This window comes from Petromyzon marinus, chromosome 16 (assembly GCF_048934315.1).
Source record: "Petromyzon marinus isolate PM22_M1 ecotype Great Lakes invasive population chromosome 16, UKy_Petmar_22M1.pri1.0, whole genome shotgun sequence".
In the NCBI taxonomy this organism is placed as follows: Eukaryota; Metazoa; Chordata; class Hyperoartia; order Petromyzontiformes; family Petromyzontidae; genus Petromyzon; species Petromyzon marinus.
Genome location: NC_133682.1, coordinates 1,215,227 through 1,231,628, shown reverse-complemented (window position 1 = coordinate 1,231,628; position 16,402 = coordinate 1,215,227). Strand labels below are relative to the sequence as shown.

At 58.8% G+C, this 16,402-nt stretch overlaps 1 protein-coding gene across 3 annotated transcripts in view; it reads right to left on the bottom strand.

Moving 5' to 3' along the window:
* LOC116943028 (uncharacterized) overlaps positions 1–16,402 on the bottom strand; it is a 53,599-nt gene that overhangs the window by 6,627 nt on the left and 30,570 nt on the right. For all 3 annotated transcript variants that reach the window (XM_076067396.1, XM_076067395.1, XM_076067397.1), the window contains exons 3-5: positions 11,319–12,483; positions 9,794–9,986; positions 1,055–1,215 (exon numbers count right to left, since the gene is read on the bottom strand). In XM_076067396.1, the coding sequence (XP_075923511.1) occupies positions 1,055–1,215; positions 9,794–9,986; positions 11,319–12,483 (1,519 nt within the window). The remainder of the gene's footprint in view (positions 1–1,054; positions 1,216–9,793; positions 9,987–11,318; positions 12,484–16,402) is intronic.

Genomic DNA, 16,402 nt, shown 5'->3' with positions numbered 1-16,402 from the left:
CCTCACCACTGTGGCTTGTCGTCTTTCATGTATCCCTATGGGTATCTATGTATAACTATGGGTATCTATGTATCTGTACGTGTCTCTATGGGGTTACTTTGAGGTCCACTCAGCGCTTGTCCACACAACAGGTGCATGGACCACGCGCGCCCTCTATGGACGCAAGACCGCATGTGCGATAGAAGTCGTCCATCGGAGCAGAGGGCTCTCGAGCGCAGCCTCGCCAGACAACCCACAAGTGCCCCCGTGTGGCGGCACGGAATTATTCAACTAAAAACGCACAACTGTGTGGCCTTAATTGAAAATAAATAAATATATATATAATCGCCGACGTTTTCTTTAACGGCCGTGATCAATAGCACGTAGATGAGAGATGTACTTGTTTACCCCATGGGGGCGGGGACGGGACTGATGTTAATTACATCTTTCAAGAATGTTTTTTTTAATTACCAGTTTTTTTATCTGGCATACGAATAGTTACACAGTGGCTGTTCAGCAACAGACAAACCCTTCGCGATTGTCAACAACGTATCGCTTCTAAATAAACTCATTCGCGGAGTGACTTAGCTCAAGATAAAGTGGCAAAGAAAAATTCAACCGTGACGAGTGCTCGCTCCGCACGTGTCCCTGGCTGGCCGTGGCGCAGGCCGTGCAACTGCACGGGGACTCCAGGTGCCCGGAGTTGCCCACGTGGTGGGGCTGGTGAGTGAGTACGCAAGGAGGAGTTTGGACAGGGGGCGCGAGTTTGTTGTCCTTCCCCGCACCTCCGCGAGAGAAGCCCAACGCGCCTAACTCGATCCAATCAATCCGAGGGTTGTCAACGCGCGGCAAATTTTCAGCGCGGAGACCAAAGCGTGGTTGCGACGCACGCTGGGGAAATGAAACTCAACGCGAGGAGCGGCAGAATAAATTAACGTTTGTAGTCCGGTCTTTGAAAGCACCGATGGCCACGGCTGAACGGACTTCCTTCGTAACCTTCGTCTTAACAACAACAACCGGCGATACGGCGCACAATCGCACCGCGACTCGACCTGGCCGCTCGCCGGCCGCTCACCGGTGTGCGTGCGGCGGTGGGCCTTCAGGTGCGAGCTCTTGGTGTAAACTTTGTTGCAGCCGTCGAAGTCGCAGCGGTGGACTCGCTTGCGGCGCGCCGAGTCCGGCGAGTCGCAGTCGCGCGCACGCTTAGTCCGCGGGGTCACGAGCGGTGAGCCTGACCTGCGGACACAACGCGGTGGGGCAGAGGAGGGGGGGGGGGGAGAGTTGCGTTAGCGACCTGCTTGCTGTACTGCCAAGCAGCGGACGCGCACCAAGTTCACGCCGCCACGAGCAAGCAATTGCGGAGCTGCACCTTTGCCGTTTGATTGACGTTCACGTATTCCGCCTATCCCGACCGGCCACGCGAGGGCACGCGGTGGTCCCCACTCGGCCTTGCCGCGTCCACCGCCCTGCCAGTAGGGGGGGCGATGTCAGCCGCGGGAAATCCCCCACCGAAGATCCGCAGCGGACGTTGGGGGACGCCGAGGCCGAGTTCACAAACGATTGGAGGTCCCATTGAGGGCAACAACGTCGCGGTTGGCTACGTACGGCGCGAAAGAAGTTCAGCATACAATGTGGGAGTGAGATGGTATACCCTACGTGCGTTTCGTATCGCTGTGTCCCGCAGGGGAGAGTTATCAATCGGTGCGTTTTTTCCGACACGATGTTTCGGATCGCGGACACCGACGAACGGGAACGGGAGATGCACACGCGAGGAATTGCACTGAGAAACGGGAAGAGGAATGCGTGGATTTATCGTGCAAAAGTCAGAGGGCATTGTCGTACTGACATCATAGGAAAAGTAGCAAACACATTTTCAACGCCGTATATATATAGCATAGGTGACGTTTCGGGCAATGGCGTGACAATAATGTCGTCGGGTGGTGGAGGGTTAACGACAAGAATTTCTCGGTATCAAACTCGCGCCGCCGCGAGCCACCGCGCCTTCAACTGCAACCGCGAGCCGCAGCCACAAGAGGCCGCCAGCCGCCCGTGCAGCCCGCAACGCCCCGCGCGCGGCCAGGCCGAGACGCCGCTGAGCGGCTCCGCGCACGAAGAGGCGATGATGGTTGAGTCGCAGAGGAGTCAGAAACAGAATCGGGAACTCGGCTCAAGACTGCACGAATCCACGCGCGCTCCAGCTCGAGCTGCTGTTGCTGCTGTTGCGTTGTCGGCAGGCGGTGCACACGCTCAACGGTAAATTGAGCCACTCCAATGCATTGAGTTTTACATGAAGCCGAACATCATTCTCATATTGTTGTTGTGATATTTCAGAACTGCCGGGGGAGGGGCGGGGGGTGGAGACACGCAAGGCCCCCCCCCCCCCGGCTACCGCTGACCCCCAGTGATGCACGGCGTAGGCGTGGGCCGCGCGTGTTCCAATTGGAGACGCTCGTGTTGTGTTTTTCCTCGCGTGTCGACAACACCCAGAGAGAACGGGACACCGCCTCCCCCAAAAATACCCCCCCCCCCCATCCTCCACCTCCACACCCTACAGCATCAACACCGCCCCCCATCATCTCCCCAAACTCTCTCTCTCTCTCGCTCTCTGCTGCTGCTGCTGCTGCTGCCAGACTCAGACTTGCAGGGGTGGCTGAGAACGTGGGGGGCAGTGTGGGCTTTGGGGGGGGGGGAGGGGGTTGCGACGAATCAGAACTTCGAGGTGGAGTGGGTGGATAAAGGGTCGAACAAATGCGGGGGGAGGTGGGGGGTTAAGGGTTTGAAGGTTGCACGAGTGGGGCACTAAAGGGGGATGGACTTTGGAAGCGAATGTGGAGACGGGGGGGGGGGGCAGAAAATGTCGATTCAGTTTTGGGGGCAGCGAATATAAATTAAGTTGGGGGGCAGTGAAAGGAGATGGAGTAGATTTGGGGGAGAGGGGGGGTGTATGGAGGCGATGTGGATGGGAGGGGGGGCGGCAGATGGGAGGCGTTTGCAGAGTTAGGGAATTGAGACGTTTCCTCTCTGTCGTTTTCCCTCGACCCGCCGTGTCCTGTGTACGGAAAGCCTCGCGGGGGCGGGCGAGTGGGCGAGAACTCGTGGGCGGTGGGGGGCTGCTGGGTTCAGAGCGAGGATGGTGGTGGTGGTGGCGGTGGTGGTGGTGGTGATGGTGGCAGAGAGGCGCATTATTTGGGGGTGCCGAGAGAGAACTCACAATGTGGTGCTCGCACAAGAATCATCACCTTCATCTTCTTCATCATCACCAGCAGAGACTCATCGCCTGGCGGCTAACGTGCTCGCCTGTCGGCACTGAAGACGCGGGCTCGCCTCCCCTACAACTGACCGAACAAAACCCCAACCCCCCCCCGCCCACCAAAACAAGTGAAAACAACCTTAATGCCCATGTTTGGTAATAGGAGAGGGGGCAAAGGAGGAGCAACTACAGCTAACCAGACCCTTGTGTTAGGCCTAATCGTAACTAGATAACCAGATAACCAGACCCTTGTGTTAGGCCTAATCGTAACTAGATAACCAGATAACCAGACCCTTGTGTTAGGCCTAATCGTAACTAGATAACCAGATAACCAGACCCTCACCAAATGTGCAACAGTTGGCCACGGTGTGCCACGGTGCCACTGTTCACGTTTGCCAAATTCAAAAAATGACCCCGCGAATGACCGAATTTGTAATCTGCAAGACGAAGCGATCATCGCGCCCCCTACTGCTGCGAACACGTGGCAGGACCCTCTTGAAAAATAGCCACGAGACTCGGCAAGGTTTTCCCGAGTTAAAGAAGAGCAATAACAATCATGACACCCCCCCCCCCCATTACAAGTGAACTAGTCTCCCACACTAGTTCAACCAACCCTAACATTCAACCAGCCAACATCCATAAGCCTACCCCCCAAACCCTACCCTCCGAGCGCTTACAAACTGGCCAACCAGACACCACCTCGCGTTGGCATCCCCAAGTCTAAGACAGCTTAACCCACCACAACGTTAGTCCGAGCTATAACCGACTCCCTGGGCAACCAGCTCCTAGCATTAGTACCCCCACAGCCCTATCGCTGACCTTAACCCAACCCGAGCACCACCTCCGGGGCTTAAATAACAGAGGCTCTGCATTGTTGATTCCCCATTGAACTTCCATTGTCAACGGAGCCTCTCCCCCGACTCTGGTGAGAAAGGATGAAGTGTGGGAGTTGGTTCATTGGGATGGCGGTGTGTGGGAGGAAGAGGGGGGGGGGGGACTGACAAGGACTGACACACACCCACGTGATGCTGCCCGCTGCCGCTGCTGCCGCTGCTGCAGCAGCTGTGACGCACGCGCAAATGGGGGACGCGCGAACCCCTCCCAGGCCCCGGGCAGGTGACGCGCGCGCCGCCTGCGCTGTCATGCGGCGGATGACGCCGCGGAAGGAGTTGGTGCGGGAGGAGTTGGTGCGGGAGGAGTTGGTGCGGGAGGAGTTGGTGCGAGAGGAGTTGGTGCGGGAGGAGTTGGTGCGGGAGGAGTTGGTGCGGGAGGAGTTGGTGCGGGAGGAGTTGGTGCGGGAGGAGCTGGTGCGGGAGGAGTTGGTGCGGGAGGAGTTGGTGCGGGAGGAGTTGGTGCGAGAGGAGTTGGTGCGGGAGGAGTTGGTGCGGGAGGAGTTGGTGCGGGAGGAGTTGGTGCGGGAGGAGTTGGTGCGGGAGGAGCTGGTGCGGGAGGAGTTGGTGCGGGAGGAGTTGGTGCGGGAGGAGTTGGTGCGGGAGGAGTTGGTGCGGGAGGAGTTGGTGCGGGAGGAGTTGGTGCGGGAGGAGTTGGTGCGGGAGGAGTTGGTGCGGGAGGAGTTGGTGCGGGAGGAGTTGGTGCGGGCGCGGGCACGGCCCGGCAGCCGCGCCCTCCTCGCACGGCTGCGGGCCCCGTCCTCTCATCTCCCTCCCACCCACCGACTACGGTCGTCAAACTCGACATCCCACCGTGCGTGCTTATACCCCACCCCCTCGCCCCTTCTGCGATCGACTCCCTTTCAAACGTCTCCCCCCACTATCTCTCTCCCACCCCAGCCCCCACCCCGTCTCCCACCCCAGCCCCCTGTCTCCCCCCACTATCTCTCTCCCACCCCAGCCCCCCCCCGTCTCCCACCCCAGCCCCCCCCGTCTCCCACCCCAGCCCCCTCCGTCTCCCACCCCAGCCCCCTCCGTCTCCCAGCCCCCCCCCCCCCTCCGTCTCCCACCCCAGCCCCCCCGTCTCCCACCCCAGCCCCCCCCCCCGTCTCCCACCTGTCTCCTGCACCCCCTCCCCTTCCACTCCCTCCTCCCACTTACAAAGACAAAGATCCCCCGTATAGACTTCAACAGCCCGTTGGAGCAGGTGCTGTTATAGCGAGTAGCACCTATGAAGGCCGGCACGGCACACGAGGGGGTGGGTGGCCAGCACCACACCCGGCCGTCTTTGTTTCCCCAGTGCTGATAATGATGATGACCTATCAAAAGCTACCTCATCACATTTTCACTCACCTCCTCCCCCGTCTCCCATCTCGGCCCGCCAACCCCCCACGTGCCCCCCCCCGCCATCCATCTCCCAACACTCCCCTGGCTACCGTCCCAGCTCAGTCAGTCACGTGACCATCCAATAGACCACCACCACCGCTCAGAAGGAAGAGGTCTGCGACTGTTGTCGTTGTGGCTTTCGTGACGAGGCGAGGGAGGAGAATGGTGGCGGCTCGTGGTTATTCACTTCTGCGACTCCATGACGCAACTTTAAACGCGACCGTTCCCACGTTCAGAGCGAGCGAGCGTCTTGCGTCATGAGTGAGTGGTGAGCGGTGAGTCACCGCGTGTGGAGGCGTCACTCACCGCGATCACAATCTACCAATTCATCTGCCCATCACTCGGACGTTTTGAATGGTGCCTCAAAAATGTTTAATGTTTTGAAAGGATCCCTCAGTTGTAGATATTACAATTTCACCAATTTTTTTTTCAAATCGTTTTAACTCCCCTCAGCATTGTCCCCTCCTCACATCAAAAACCGTGGCCGCATGTTGACAAGTTAAATAAAATGACAGGTTAAATTCCAAACCGCGTGGTTCTACTGCACCAGGGAGCGGGGTCGTGCTTACTGCTGGGCATCTCCGTCTGGCACGCGGCCACCACCACCATCGTTACCACCACCACCATCGTCACCACCACCACCATCGTTACCACCACCACCATCGTTACCACCACCACCATCGTTACCACCACCACCATTGTTACCACCACCACCATCGTCACCACCATCGTCACCACCACCACCGTCGTTACCACCACCACCACCACCACCGTCGTTACCACCACCACCACCGTCGTTACCACCACCACCACCACCACCATCGTCACCACCACCACCACCATCGTCACCACCACCACCATCGTCACCACCACCATCGTTACCACCACCACCACCACCATCGTTACCACCACCACCACCATCATCGTTACCACCACCACCATCGTTACCACCACCACCACCATCGTTACCACCACCACCATCATCGTTACCACCACCACCATCGTCACCACGACCACCACCATCGTCACCACCACCACCACCATCGTCACCACCACCACCACCATCGTTACCACCACCATCACCACCACCACCATCGTCACCACTACCATCACCACCACCACCATCGTCACCACCACCACCGTCACCACCACCACCGTCACCACCACCACCACCACCGTCACCACCACCACCGTCACCACCACCACCATTGTCACCACCACCACCATCGTCACCACCACCACCATCGTCGTCGTGGTCCCGCTACGACGTTCGCCCTAGGCCGACTTTGAAGAGACACCGATGCCTGCACAGGCCTCCCCCACACCTTTCCCTCCCTCTCTCTCGCCCGGCTCCACGGAGTTCCCGGTCACCACGTCGGATGTCCCTGTGATACTGTGCAGCCCGTTACAAACTTGTATACATTGTTCTCAAAGAGATCTCCAGCAGCAGCAGCAGCAGCCATGATCGACCCGCTGCTACATGAAAAACTCACAAATTCACCGCTACCCCCTGACGATCCAGCGATGCAACAATCCGCGTGGTACCGCCATCTCAATTCGTCACACCACCTCCCCGCTCGACACCCCCACCCCTCCTGGGCTGCCACTCCGCCACCACCATTCTAGACCGGAGGCCATCGGCCCTTCTGCCCCCCCGCGGCTCAACTTCTCTCAGCAGTTCGATTGCCCCCGTGGCTCTTTGACCTGTGCGCACGTCCTCCGATCCAGTTGCTTTCCTCTCTCCGTTTCACCCCGGTGTCTCTCAATGGGGCCCTGTTGCTTGGTCTAAGATAACGGTCACCTCTCTCTCTCTGTGCGTCTCGTCTCACTAAAGTGTCACCCCCCCCCCCCCCCGTGTCCTCTTGGGACTGTAGCTCATGGGATGGGAGGATGGGCAGGGCAAGGGGAGTTGTTCAGAACCTGAATGCCAAGTCCCCTGGACGCCCGCCCAGCCATTTCCTGGAGATTACACAGAGTTAAAGGGGAGGGGGAGCAAGGAGGGGGCGTAAGACCCCCCCACCCTCCTCCCCCCCTCCCTATTCCTCTCCGTCTCTTCCTACCTCCCTGGCTCACTGCCAAGTCTCCACGCCTATCCGGTGCGTCCAGGGCGCTCGCCTCCGATAACTACAACTCGCTCACTCCCCTCTGTAGGGAGAGAGCCGGCGGGGGGGGGGGGGGGGCACGAGATGGTGGGAGCTACGATTAACCACCCCTCCCCCCGCCATCCATCTCGTGATTGAATTGTTCAAAAATCAATTTACCTTTTGTTACACCTGCGGTGAGGATAGCGGCCTCTAGTGGCCGGAAGGGGTCGCATTAATGACATTGCATTCCAGCATACGAATATAGGGGGAATGGCCGACTCGAGTTGGGAGCATCGCAGTGACCAAGGTCAGCAGGACGAGCGCGCTGGTGACGCGGCGCTCAGGCACACAAACACCACGGCTAGTCGATGAATAAAGAATGGGCTTTACCCCTTGCCGAAATAGCACAGGAGGCGTAATATTATTATCATTATCACAAGGCATGAAGTCTGCATTAACCACGCAAGCTTGTGGTGGTTAATGCAAGACTTGATGATGCCTTGCAAAAGGTGTCTATTTAGGTTTTGGGCCTCCTGTTTTATTACCGGAAAGGGAGAAACCTATTAATTGTTTTCTCATCATCTTGATACTGGCACGACGGGTCCCAAAGATACATCGGTAATTGTTCAGTCCATCACTCTATTGCCTTCTCGTGCACCGATATTACCCAGCAGCCTTGTTCCCGAGTTTGTGAATGAAAAACATTTAAATCATTCACATCTTGTCTCACAAACTCTCCACTAAATGCATTACAATGATCTATCGCCACAACTGATTTATCTACAAAGTTCAGCGGCGCCGTTCGCTGCTGGCCACTTGGTGGAATTTGGATAGAAAACGCCTGGAGGAGGAGGAGGGGTACGCTTCGCATCACGACTTGAATCCCCCAACAGGTCCACGCAGACAGCGCAGCAACAACCACCGCCCCCACCAAGACAAAGACCTCCCGTGTAGCCTTCACAGACTCTTGGGGCAAGTGCTACGAGTGAGCACTTACGAAGGCCGGCACGGCACACGATGGGGTGGGTTGTCAGCACCACGTACGGCTGCCTTTGTGTTGATGTTTTTTTACACACCGCACCGGGTACTCATTTGAGGCTGAGTCGACCAAGGGGAATGTCAAGGACCGGTTCAGGTCATCTTCACCGGTGTTGGTGGTGGCCTTGAGCGGGGGAATCGAACTCTCGGCGCAGCGCGCTAACCACCGCGCCACCGCTCCCCATACCCCCACCACTCCTGAGACTGCCAAGACAACCACCACAACCACCACCACCACGTACACGCCCTGTACACAAACACGGCGGCGCCCGCCCACCACACCCAGTGCCCCACCGGCTCACGCAACCCCCCGGTGACGCGATCCCACGGGCCAGCGCAAGACGAGTTCACTGCCTCCTCTTCCTCCTCCTCCTCCTCTTCCTCCAACCTTCATCACCCCCGCCCATCCCCCCCCCCCCTCCCTCGTGTTTTTCTGGCCATCTTTGGTGTGTGTTTGCTCGCAACGGGGATAGTTTTGGGGTGGGGGTTATGGGGGGGGGGGGTTGGGAGGGGAAGGTATGGGGGAGGGAGGGTTGGTGGTGGTGGAGCCGCTAAGAGGTTGGAGGGGAGGGAGTTGGGTTTACGTGACGGACAGAGTTGTTGTTGTGATGACCGCGAGGGATGGACGATTCATTTTACTCCATTCGATTCGAGGAATGAACAAAAAAAACAACTCAATGCATTTGTGAATAACATCGCGTGTGTGGCTATGAGTGTGGCTATTGCTATGTAAGTGAGTGTGCGCGAGTGCAGCTATGGCTATGCGAGTGAATAAGTGACTGTGACTATAGCTATTGCTATGGGAGTATGTGAGTGAGTATTGAGTGTGCGAGCGAGTGAGCGGTGGTGTAGCGGCTAGCGCGCTGCGCTACAAACCTGGCGACCCGGGTTCGATTCCCGCCCACGGCCAACATTAGTGACGATTATCTTAACCGGTACTGGGCCTCCCCTAGGTCGAGTCAGCCTCAAATGAGAACCTGGTGCGGTGTGTAAACATCGTCACTGGGGAGGCAAAGGCGGCAAGGCGTGGTGCTGGCCACCCACCGCCTCGTGCGCCATGCCGGCTTTCATAGGTGCTCGCTAACAGCACTTGCCCCAACAGTCTGTTCAGGCTATACAGGAGATCTTTGTCTTTGTGTGCGCGAGCGAGCGTGCGGCGCGCTCACCCGTGGTGCTGGTGCTGTAGCTCCAGCGAGCCGCCCGCCGCCCCTCTCGGCGAGGATCGGTGCAGGCCGTCGGTGGAGGCGCTCTCCTCGTCGTCCACGTCGTCAACGTCGTCCACGTCGGAGCCCACGTCGCTCTCGCTCTCGCGCTTGACGCGGGGTGACAAGTCCAGCCCCGAGTCCACCGACTGGGACGCTGCGCCCGTGGGGACAAGGAGCAGCGGGTGGGTGGGAGGGGGGGACACGGGAGAGACGTCTTTAAGCCTAGGTTTGTAACCAGTGCCGTGGCACGGTTGGCATGGACCTCGCCATCTCATTCTCATCCTCACCCAGCACCCCGCGCCCCCACCCACCCCCCTCTTTGGGTCTCTGCGTTAGTCTTTGGGTCTCTGCGTTAGTCTTTGGGTCTCTGCGTTAGTCTTTGGGTCTCTGCGTTAGTCTTTGGGTCTCTGCGTTAGTCTTTGGGTCTCTGCGTTAGTCTTTGGGTCTCTGCGTTAGTCTTTGGGTCTCTGCGTTAGTCTTTGGGTCTCTGCGTTAGTCTTTGGGTCTCTGCGTTAGTCTTTGGGTCTCTGCGTTAGTCTTTGGGTCTCTGCGTTAGTCTTTGGGTCTCTGCGTTAGTCTTTGGGTCTCTGCGTTAGTCTTTGGGTCTCTGCGTTAGTCTTTGGGTCTCTGCGTTAGTCTTTGGGTCTCTGCGTTAGTCTTTGGGTCTCTGCGTTAGTCTTTGGGTCTCTGCGTTAGTCTTTGGGTCTCTGCGTTAGTCTTTGGGTCTCTGCGTTAGTCTTTGGGTCTCTGCGTTAGTCTTTGGGTCTCTGCGTTAGTCTTTGGGTCTCTGCGTTAGTCTTTGGGTCTCTGCGTTAGTCTTTGGGTCTCTGCGTTAGTCTTTGGGTCTCTGCGTTAGTCTTTGGGTCTCTGCGTTAGTCTTTGGGTCTCTGCGTTAGTCTTTGGGTCTCTGCGTTAGTCTTTGGGTCTCTGCGTTAGTCTTTGGGTCTCTGCGTTAGTCTTTGGGTCTCTGCGTTAGTCTTTGAGTCTCTAGGTTAGCCTATGGATTTGTAGGTTAACCTACGGGTCTCATCATTAGCCTATGGATCTCTATGGGAGGCTATGGGTCATCGAGTAAGTGTAGGAGTCTCCGTATCGGAGAGCAGTTGACATGGGCCCTAGTGCAAGAAACAGCAATTCACGCCCCAATATATCCAATTCCGCTCCCCTCCCACCTCCTTCCCCTGCATCTTCGCAGCCTGGCACCTATTTCCAGAGGTGTCCCTAGGGTACGGCAGATTGGGGCGACTGCCCCGGGCCCCACGTTTTGGGGGGGGGAGGAGGGGGGGGGGGGGGGGCTCCGCACTTTGACGTCACAGCGTCAGATGTAACACTTCCAGGTTTAGTTTAAAGGCGTCGGAGGGGATCGACACGGTGCGATTTGCCCCGGGGCCCCGCATCCCCCGAATGAACGGCCTTGCCTCTTGTACTCGCAAACGCACGCACGGCCCCGACGACGCGCGCATTGGTCACGGACGCGTCCGCTCACTCTTGAGCTGCCCCTTGGCCTCGTGAACCCCGAGCTGGTTCGCCGGCAGCAACGGGTCCATCGCCAGCTCGTACTCTCCAACGTGGTGGTGGCTCGCTTGGTGGTGGCCCGCTTGGTGGTGGCCCGCTTGCTGGTGGCCCGCTTGGTGGTGGCCCGCGTGGTGGTGGCCCGCGTGGCGATCGGTCGCCCGCTCCACCACGCCGAGGTGGTACGGCAAAGCCGCGGAGTGGTGGGGAAGGTGTCGCATGCCGTGGTCCAGCGGGCCGCCCGGGTGTCCCGGGTGGCCCGGGTGGCCCGGGTGGCCCGCGTGCGCCGGCACCGGCGTGCAGATTACGGCCAGCTGGATCGCGTGGCCCGGCCCGCCGCCCATGGGGTTGACCAGTTGCAGGTAGCCCTGCTGGGAGCCTGGCGGCGCGGCGGACAGCAGGGAGCCCGAGGGCAGCAGCGTGGACACAGGCAGGGAGAGACCCCGCAGGAGATGCGAGGGAGGCGGCGGGGGGCCGCCCGCCCCCCCACCGCCGCCCCCGCCGGGCTCTGCGGACGCGAGGAGGTAGGAGGAGGAGTAGAGGTCGTGCGGGCCGCCCCCCGACGGGTACGCGACGGGCCGCGAGGGCGAGCTCCGCGCGGAGCCCGGGCCGGAGGGGGCCGGGTACGCGACCAGCTGGTGGGTCAGCAGCGGCGGGGACGGCGACGGCGCCGGGTTCGTCCGCACGTGGCCCCCCGAGGAGGTCGGCGGGGAGGAGGAGGAGGAGGACGAGGAGGAGGAGGACGAGGAGCCGCCGCGCGTCGTCGAGCGAGGCTGCGGCACCGACTGAACGTGGCCGTGGCCGATGAGGAGGCCGTGGTTTAGGCCGTGGTTAAGGTTTAGGCTGTGGTTAAGGTTGAGGCCGTGGCTCAGGGCAAGGCCGTGGAGGCCGTGGCGAGACAGCGCCGCGTCGTCCATGGAGCGCGACTTGACGGACAGCGGCGGCGCGTGGGCGGCGCGAGCGTGGCGGGGGCCGCCCGACGGCGGCGGCGGCGGCGGCGGCGGCGGGGAGCCGCGGGCGCCGCCGGAGCTCCGCTGCTTATTCACCGTCAGGTTCAGCGGCTGGTCCTGCGCATCCATCGCGTCCCGCTTGAAGGCAGAGAACGCGTCGGGATGAACGTGGGACACGTAGTTGTTCATCTGCGGGCGAGCGGACAAGTTGGTTAATTGGAGACGGTGCTGTGCGTGAAGGCGGAGGGAGCAACGTGGTGCGACGGTTCGCGCGCTGCGCTACGAACCCGACGACCCGAGTTCGATTCCCACTGGTGGCCAACAATACCGGTGACGATTAACTGAACCCATTCTGGGTCTCCCCGAGGTCGATGTTTGTACACATCTGCGCTGGGGAGACAAAGGCGGCCGGGCGTGGTCCTTGGCCTTTACGACCGTACCAACGGCCTCGGTGGATCGTCGATTGCATCGCGAATAACGGGTGGTGGCGACGGCAGCTAATTGGTGTAGACGTTCATCCAGCAGTGGATTAACCATGACGGTTGATGACGTGTCTGTAGGACAGCTAACGCTTGTCTGTGCCCATGAGAACGAAAAGAAATCCAACTCACTCTGCGGTGTCTTTCACAAAATATATATTCAGTTCAATATTTTCATGGCAGGCGTGCATGTGCAGTGGTGATGTCACAGCATCTGCGCAACGACGTCACGAGGTTCGAGCCGGGTTCGTGCGTCACGCCGACGTCACGCCTCCCCCGCCCCCCCGACACTTTACCCTCTCCCGTCACCCAGGCGGAATACGCCAGCATACTACAGTATATTAGTCAAAGTTTCGCTGGCTGGCTGACTGGAGGATTACCTCAAAAAGGATGTGCAGGCTGCAGGTAAAATACAAGTGTCCCTCGCTCTACGCGGGTTCGTTCCATGCCATTCCGCGCTGGAATGTTCATTCATCTCGAATGAAGAGATGAATGAACATTCCCTCTGCCATGCGCTTTGAATTCACTCGACATGCGGCTCTGCGGTCGGACGTGGCAGCTGCATCGTGCGCCCTTTTTATTTTGGAAAGCATCTACCGCTCAAAGCGCACAGCCTCGCCACAGAGGCCGGTGTGGCAACTGCTCGGGCGAAGGCTTGTGGGGAGGACGAGGAGCCATGCTGATTGGGCGGGCCCCTGTGCGGTTCTCCGAGTTCGGAATGGACGCGATGACGAGGCGAGTTCGTTGTTGTTTTTGCTGCTGCTGCGGTTGCTGTGGTGGCTAACGCGCCCTCGTGTGCACGCGATGACTGACATGTCGCCGTATTCTGCGTTACCAGCCAGTATTTGCTCTCCCCTGGGGATTAAACGCGCCCTCCGTAATGACTCCGTAAACAACCAACGCCACGGCCGCGATAAACAAGGGTGTGTGTCTGTGAGCGCCTCTGTAGGTTGACTCAGCGTCAAATAAATAACTGCTGTGGTGTGTAAACATCGTCACTGGGGATACAAAGGCGGCCGGGCGTGGTGGTGGCCACCCACCCCCTCGTGTGCCGTGCCGGCCTTCATAGGCGCTCTTGCCCCAACAGTCTGCTAAAGGCTGTACCCGGGGTGATCCGTGTTTGTCTGTGTACGTGCATATGGGTGGCGGTGGCGTGTTGAGTTGGAATCCCGCTCACAACGAATACATCAACAGGTCCTGAGCCTCCCCTAGGTCGACTCAGCCATGAATGAGTACCGGGCGCGGTGTGCGAAACATCAGCACCGGGGAGACAAAGGTGGCCTGGGGTGGTGTTGGCCACCCACCCCTTCACGCTTGTAATGCCGTGCCCACCTTCAATCGGTGTCACTCGCTCACGAGCACTTGCCCCCGAAAAGTCTGTCCGGGCACCTTTGTCTTTGCGTGTGGGTGTGTACTTGGGCAAGTTGTGTTCCAGGCATGGGCAGGTCCGGAACGGCGCGTCGCGTCAATAATTCACGGCTCTGAATCTCTCCCCCACCCCTCGGGCATGGGCGTGTATTGTTTGGCTGTGAGACGTCCTCCACCACGCCCCCTCCCCCCTCGCCAACCCCACACACTCAGCTCGTGCACAAAGGGATCACGCGCAGACACCCCAAGCCCTTTCTGGGAAGCGGGTGTGGTTGAGTGCTGTGTGGGGGGTGGTTGAGTGGCGGTGGGGGGCAGTGTGGTGGAGTGCTGTGTGGGTCGTGGAGGAGCAGGAGGTGGCAAGGGCCTGCCAGTGTTGAGTTTGTGGATGAGCGGGTGGGCAGGGAGCTACCGCCACCACCTTGTCACGCCAAGCACCGGGTCACTACCACGCCACGCTCGCCACCAGCCTTGTCACTCCACGTGGGCTCTTTGTCAATGTTCGCAAGACAGAGCTGAGCCCGTGCGCGGGAGCGGTATGGATTGTGGCGACGACCGTTGGGGGGTAGGAGTTGGAGGGGAGGCCTTCAGCCAGCAGTGGATAGAACACGACTCCTCCTCTGCAGCTCTGCCACATTTCCCACGGCTCCGAGGCCCTTCGCCTCAAAACTCGCAAGGGGTCGGCGTGGACTAGACTGGTTCCAGACTGGTTCCGCGTGGCGGTGGCCGTGGCTATGTTTAATATGAGGAAGCGAGTGCCGTGCGTGATCGAGAGAGCCGTGTGCGTGTGTGGGAGCGGTGGCGCAGCGGTTAGAGCATTGCGGTTTTTGTACCAACTCAGCCACCGCAGTTTGATCCCCGAGTCACGCATAAGGTCCTGCTGACCCCCCCCCGACTCCCCCAGACCCCCCCCTACCCCGCCTCTGCCCAAGTTGACTCAGCCGATGCAGCGCGTGAAGAACTCAAGGCAATTTCGCGTGCTCACGGCTCAAGTGGCGGAAGGACCTCCACTAGAGCGGACCCTATAGGAGAGGGTATTCGGCCTACTCTTCCACCAAACCTCGACCTGCATATCGACTAACCGTGCTTTAGCCGTTTATATAATCCTGTCCGGTGAGACAAAGACGGCCTTGCGTGGTTAAATAGCCACGACACACCCCAGGCCCCCAACTCGTGTGCACTGCGTTCACCTGAATAGGCACTTGCTAACGGAAATAACAGCAACTTCCCCACCAGTCTGTACGGATAACCCGGGGGATATTTCGTTTTACCGCTCTGATGGTTTGGGGCACCCCATTGCCAGAAACACATCCGTCAAGCGCGATCAAATCACTTGGTGGTTGTCTTGTGGATATACTGGCCACCGGCACGGGGATGTGGAATTTCTGTCCACTTCCTTATGGTCCCCACCGACACAATCCCTTCCCTTAAAAAGATTACACTTTTGTTTAACCTCCTGCGTCTCCTTCCTTCTCCTCCCACCTCCTCCCCCCGGTCCCCTACCTAAACACCTCCCCCCCCCCTCCAACGCCAAGCTGAGTCAGATGACTCCTGCTCGGCTCCCGAGGAGCGACACAGACAGACCATTGTCCCCCTCCTTCCCTCTCCCGACTCCCCCCCCAGATCTCCATTGCTCGACTTCTGCCACCACCCCACCCACAAATGAGAAAGATCCCTCGTATAGCCTTAACAGACTTTTGGGGCAAGTGCTGTTCGCGAGTAGCACCTTTGAAGGCCGTCACGGTGCACGAGCGGGTGGGTGGCTAGCAACACGCCCGGCCACCTTTGTCTCCCTAATGGGAGACACCATCAGCCTGTGTGAGTTGCACGTGCTCTGCCATTAATCAATTCTCGCGCGCACAATTCGGTCCGTGTCTTGCGAACGCCCCAGTTATATTTTCTGGTAAAACTCAGATCTGAATTTCGGCATGAATCAGTCGACAGGTAGGCCCAAGTTTGATCAACAAATTAAATCACGATCATAGCCATTAACAAAAGCACATTGTCTGCCCCAATGTTCTTTTGGGTTTTTTTTTTCCCCAGCCAGATTTATTGTCGTCCTGCATATAAACCCGAGACCTGTTTTCACTTCTAGATTTCATCAGCAGCGTGTGGCCGGGTAAACAAATGTCCCAGGGTTGTTTGGTGTTGAGTCTATAAAAATACACAAATTCCCAAGTGGATTTAAACTACTCCAACAACTAGCATCGCCACCGTCACAACCACCAAGAACCCCCGACTACTTTTTCAATACCACCACCACC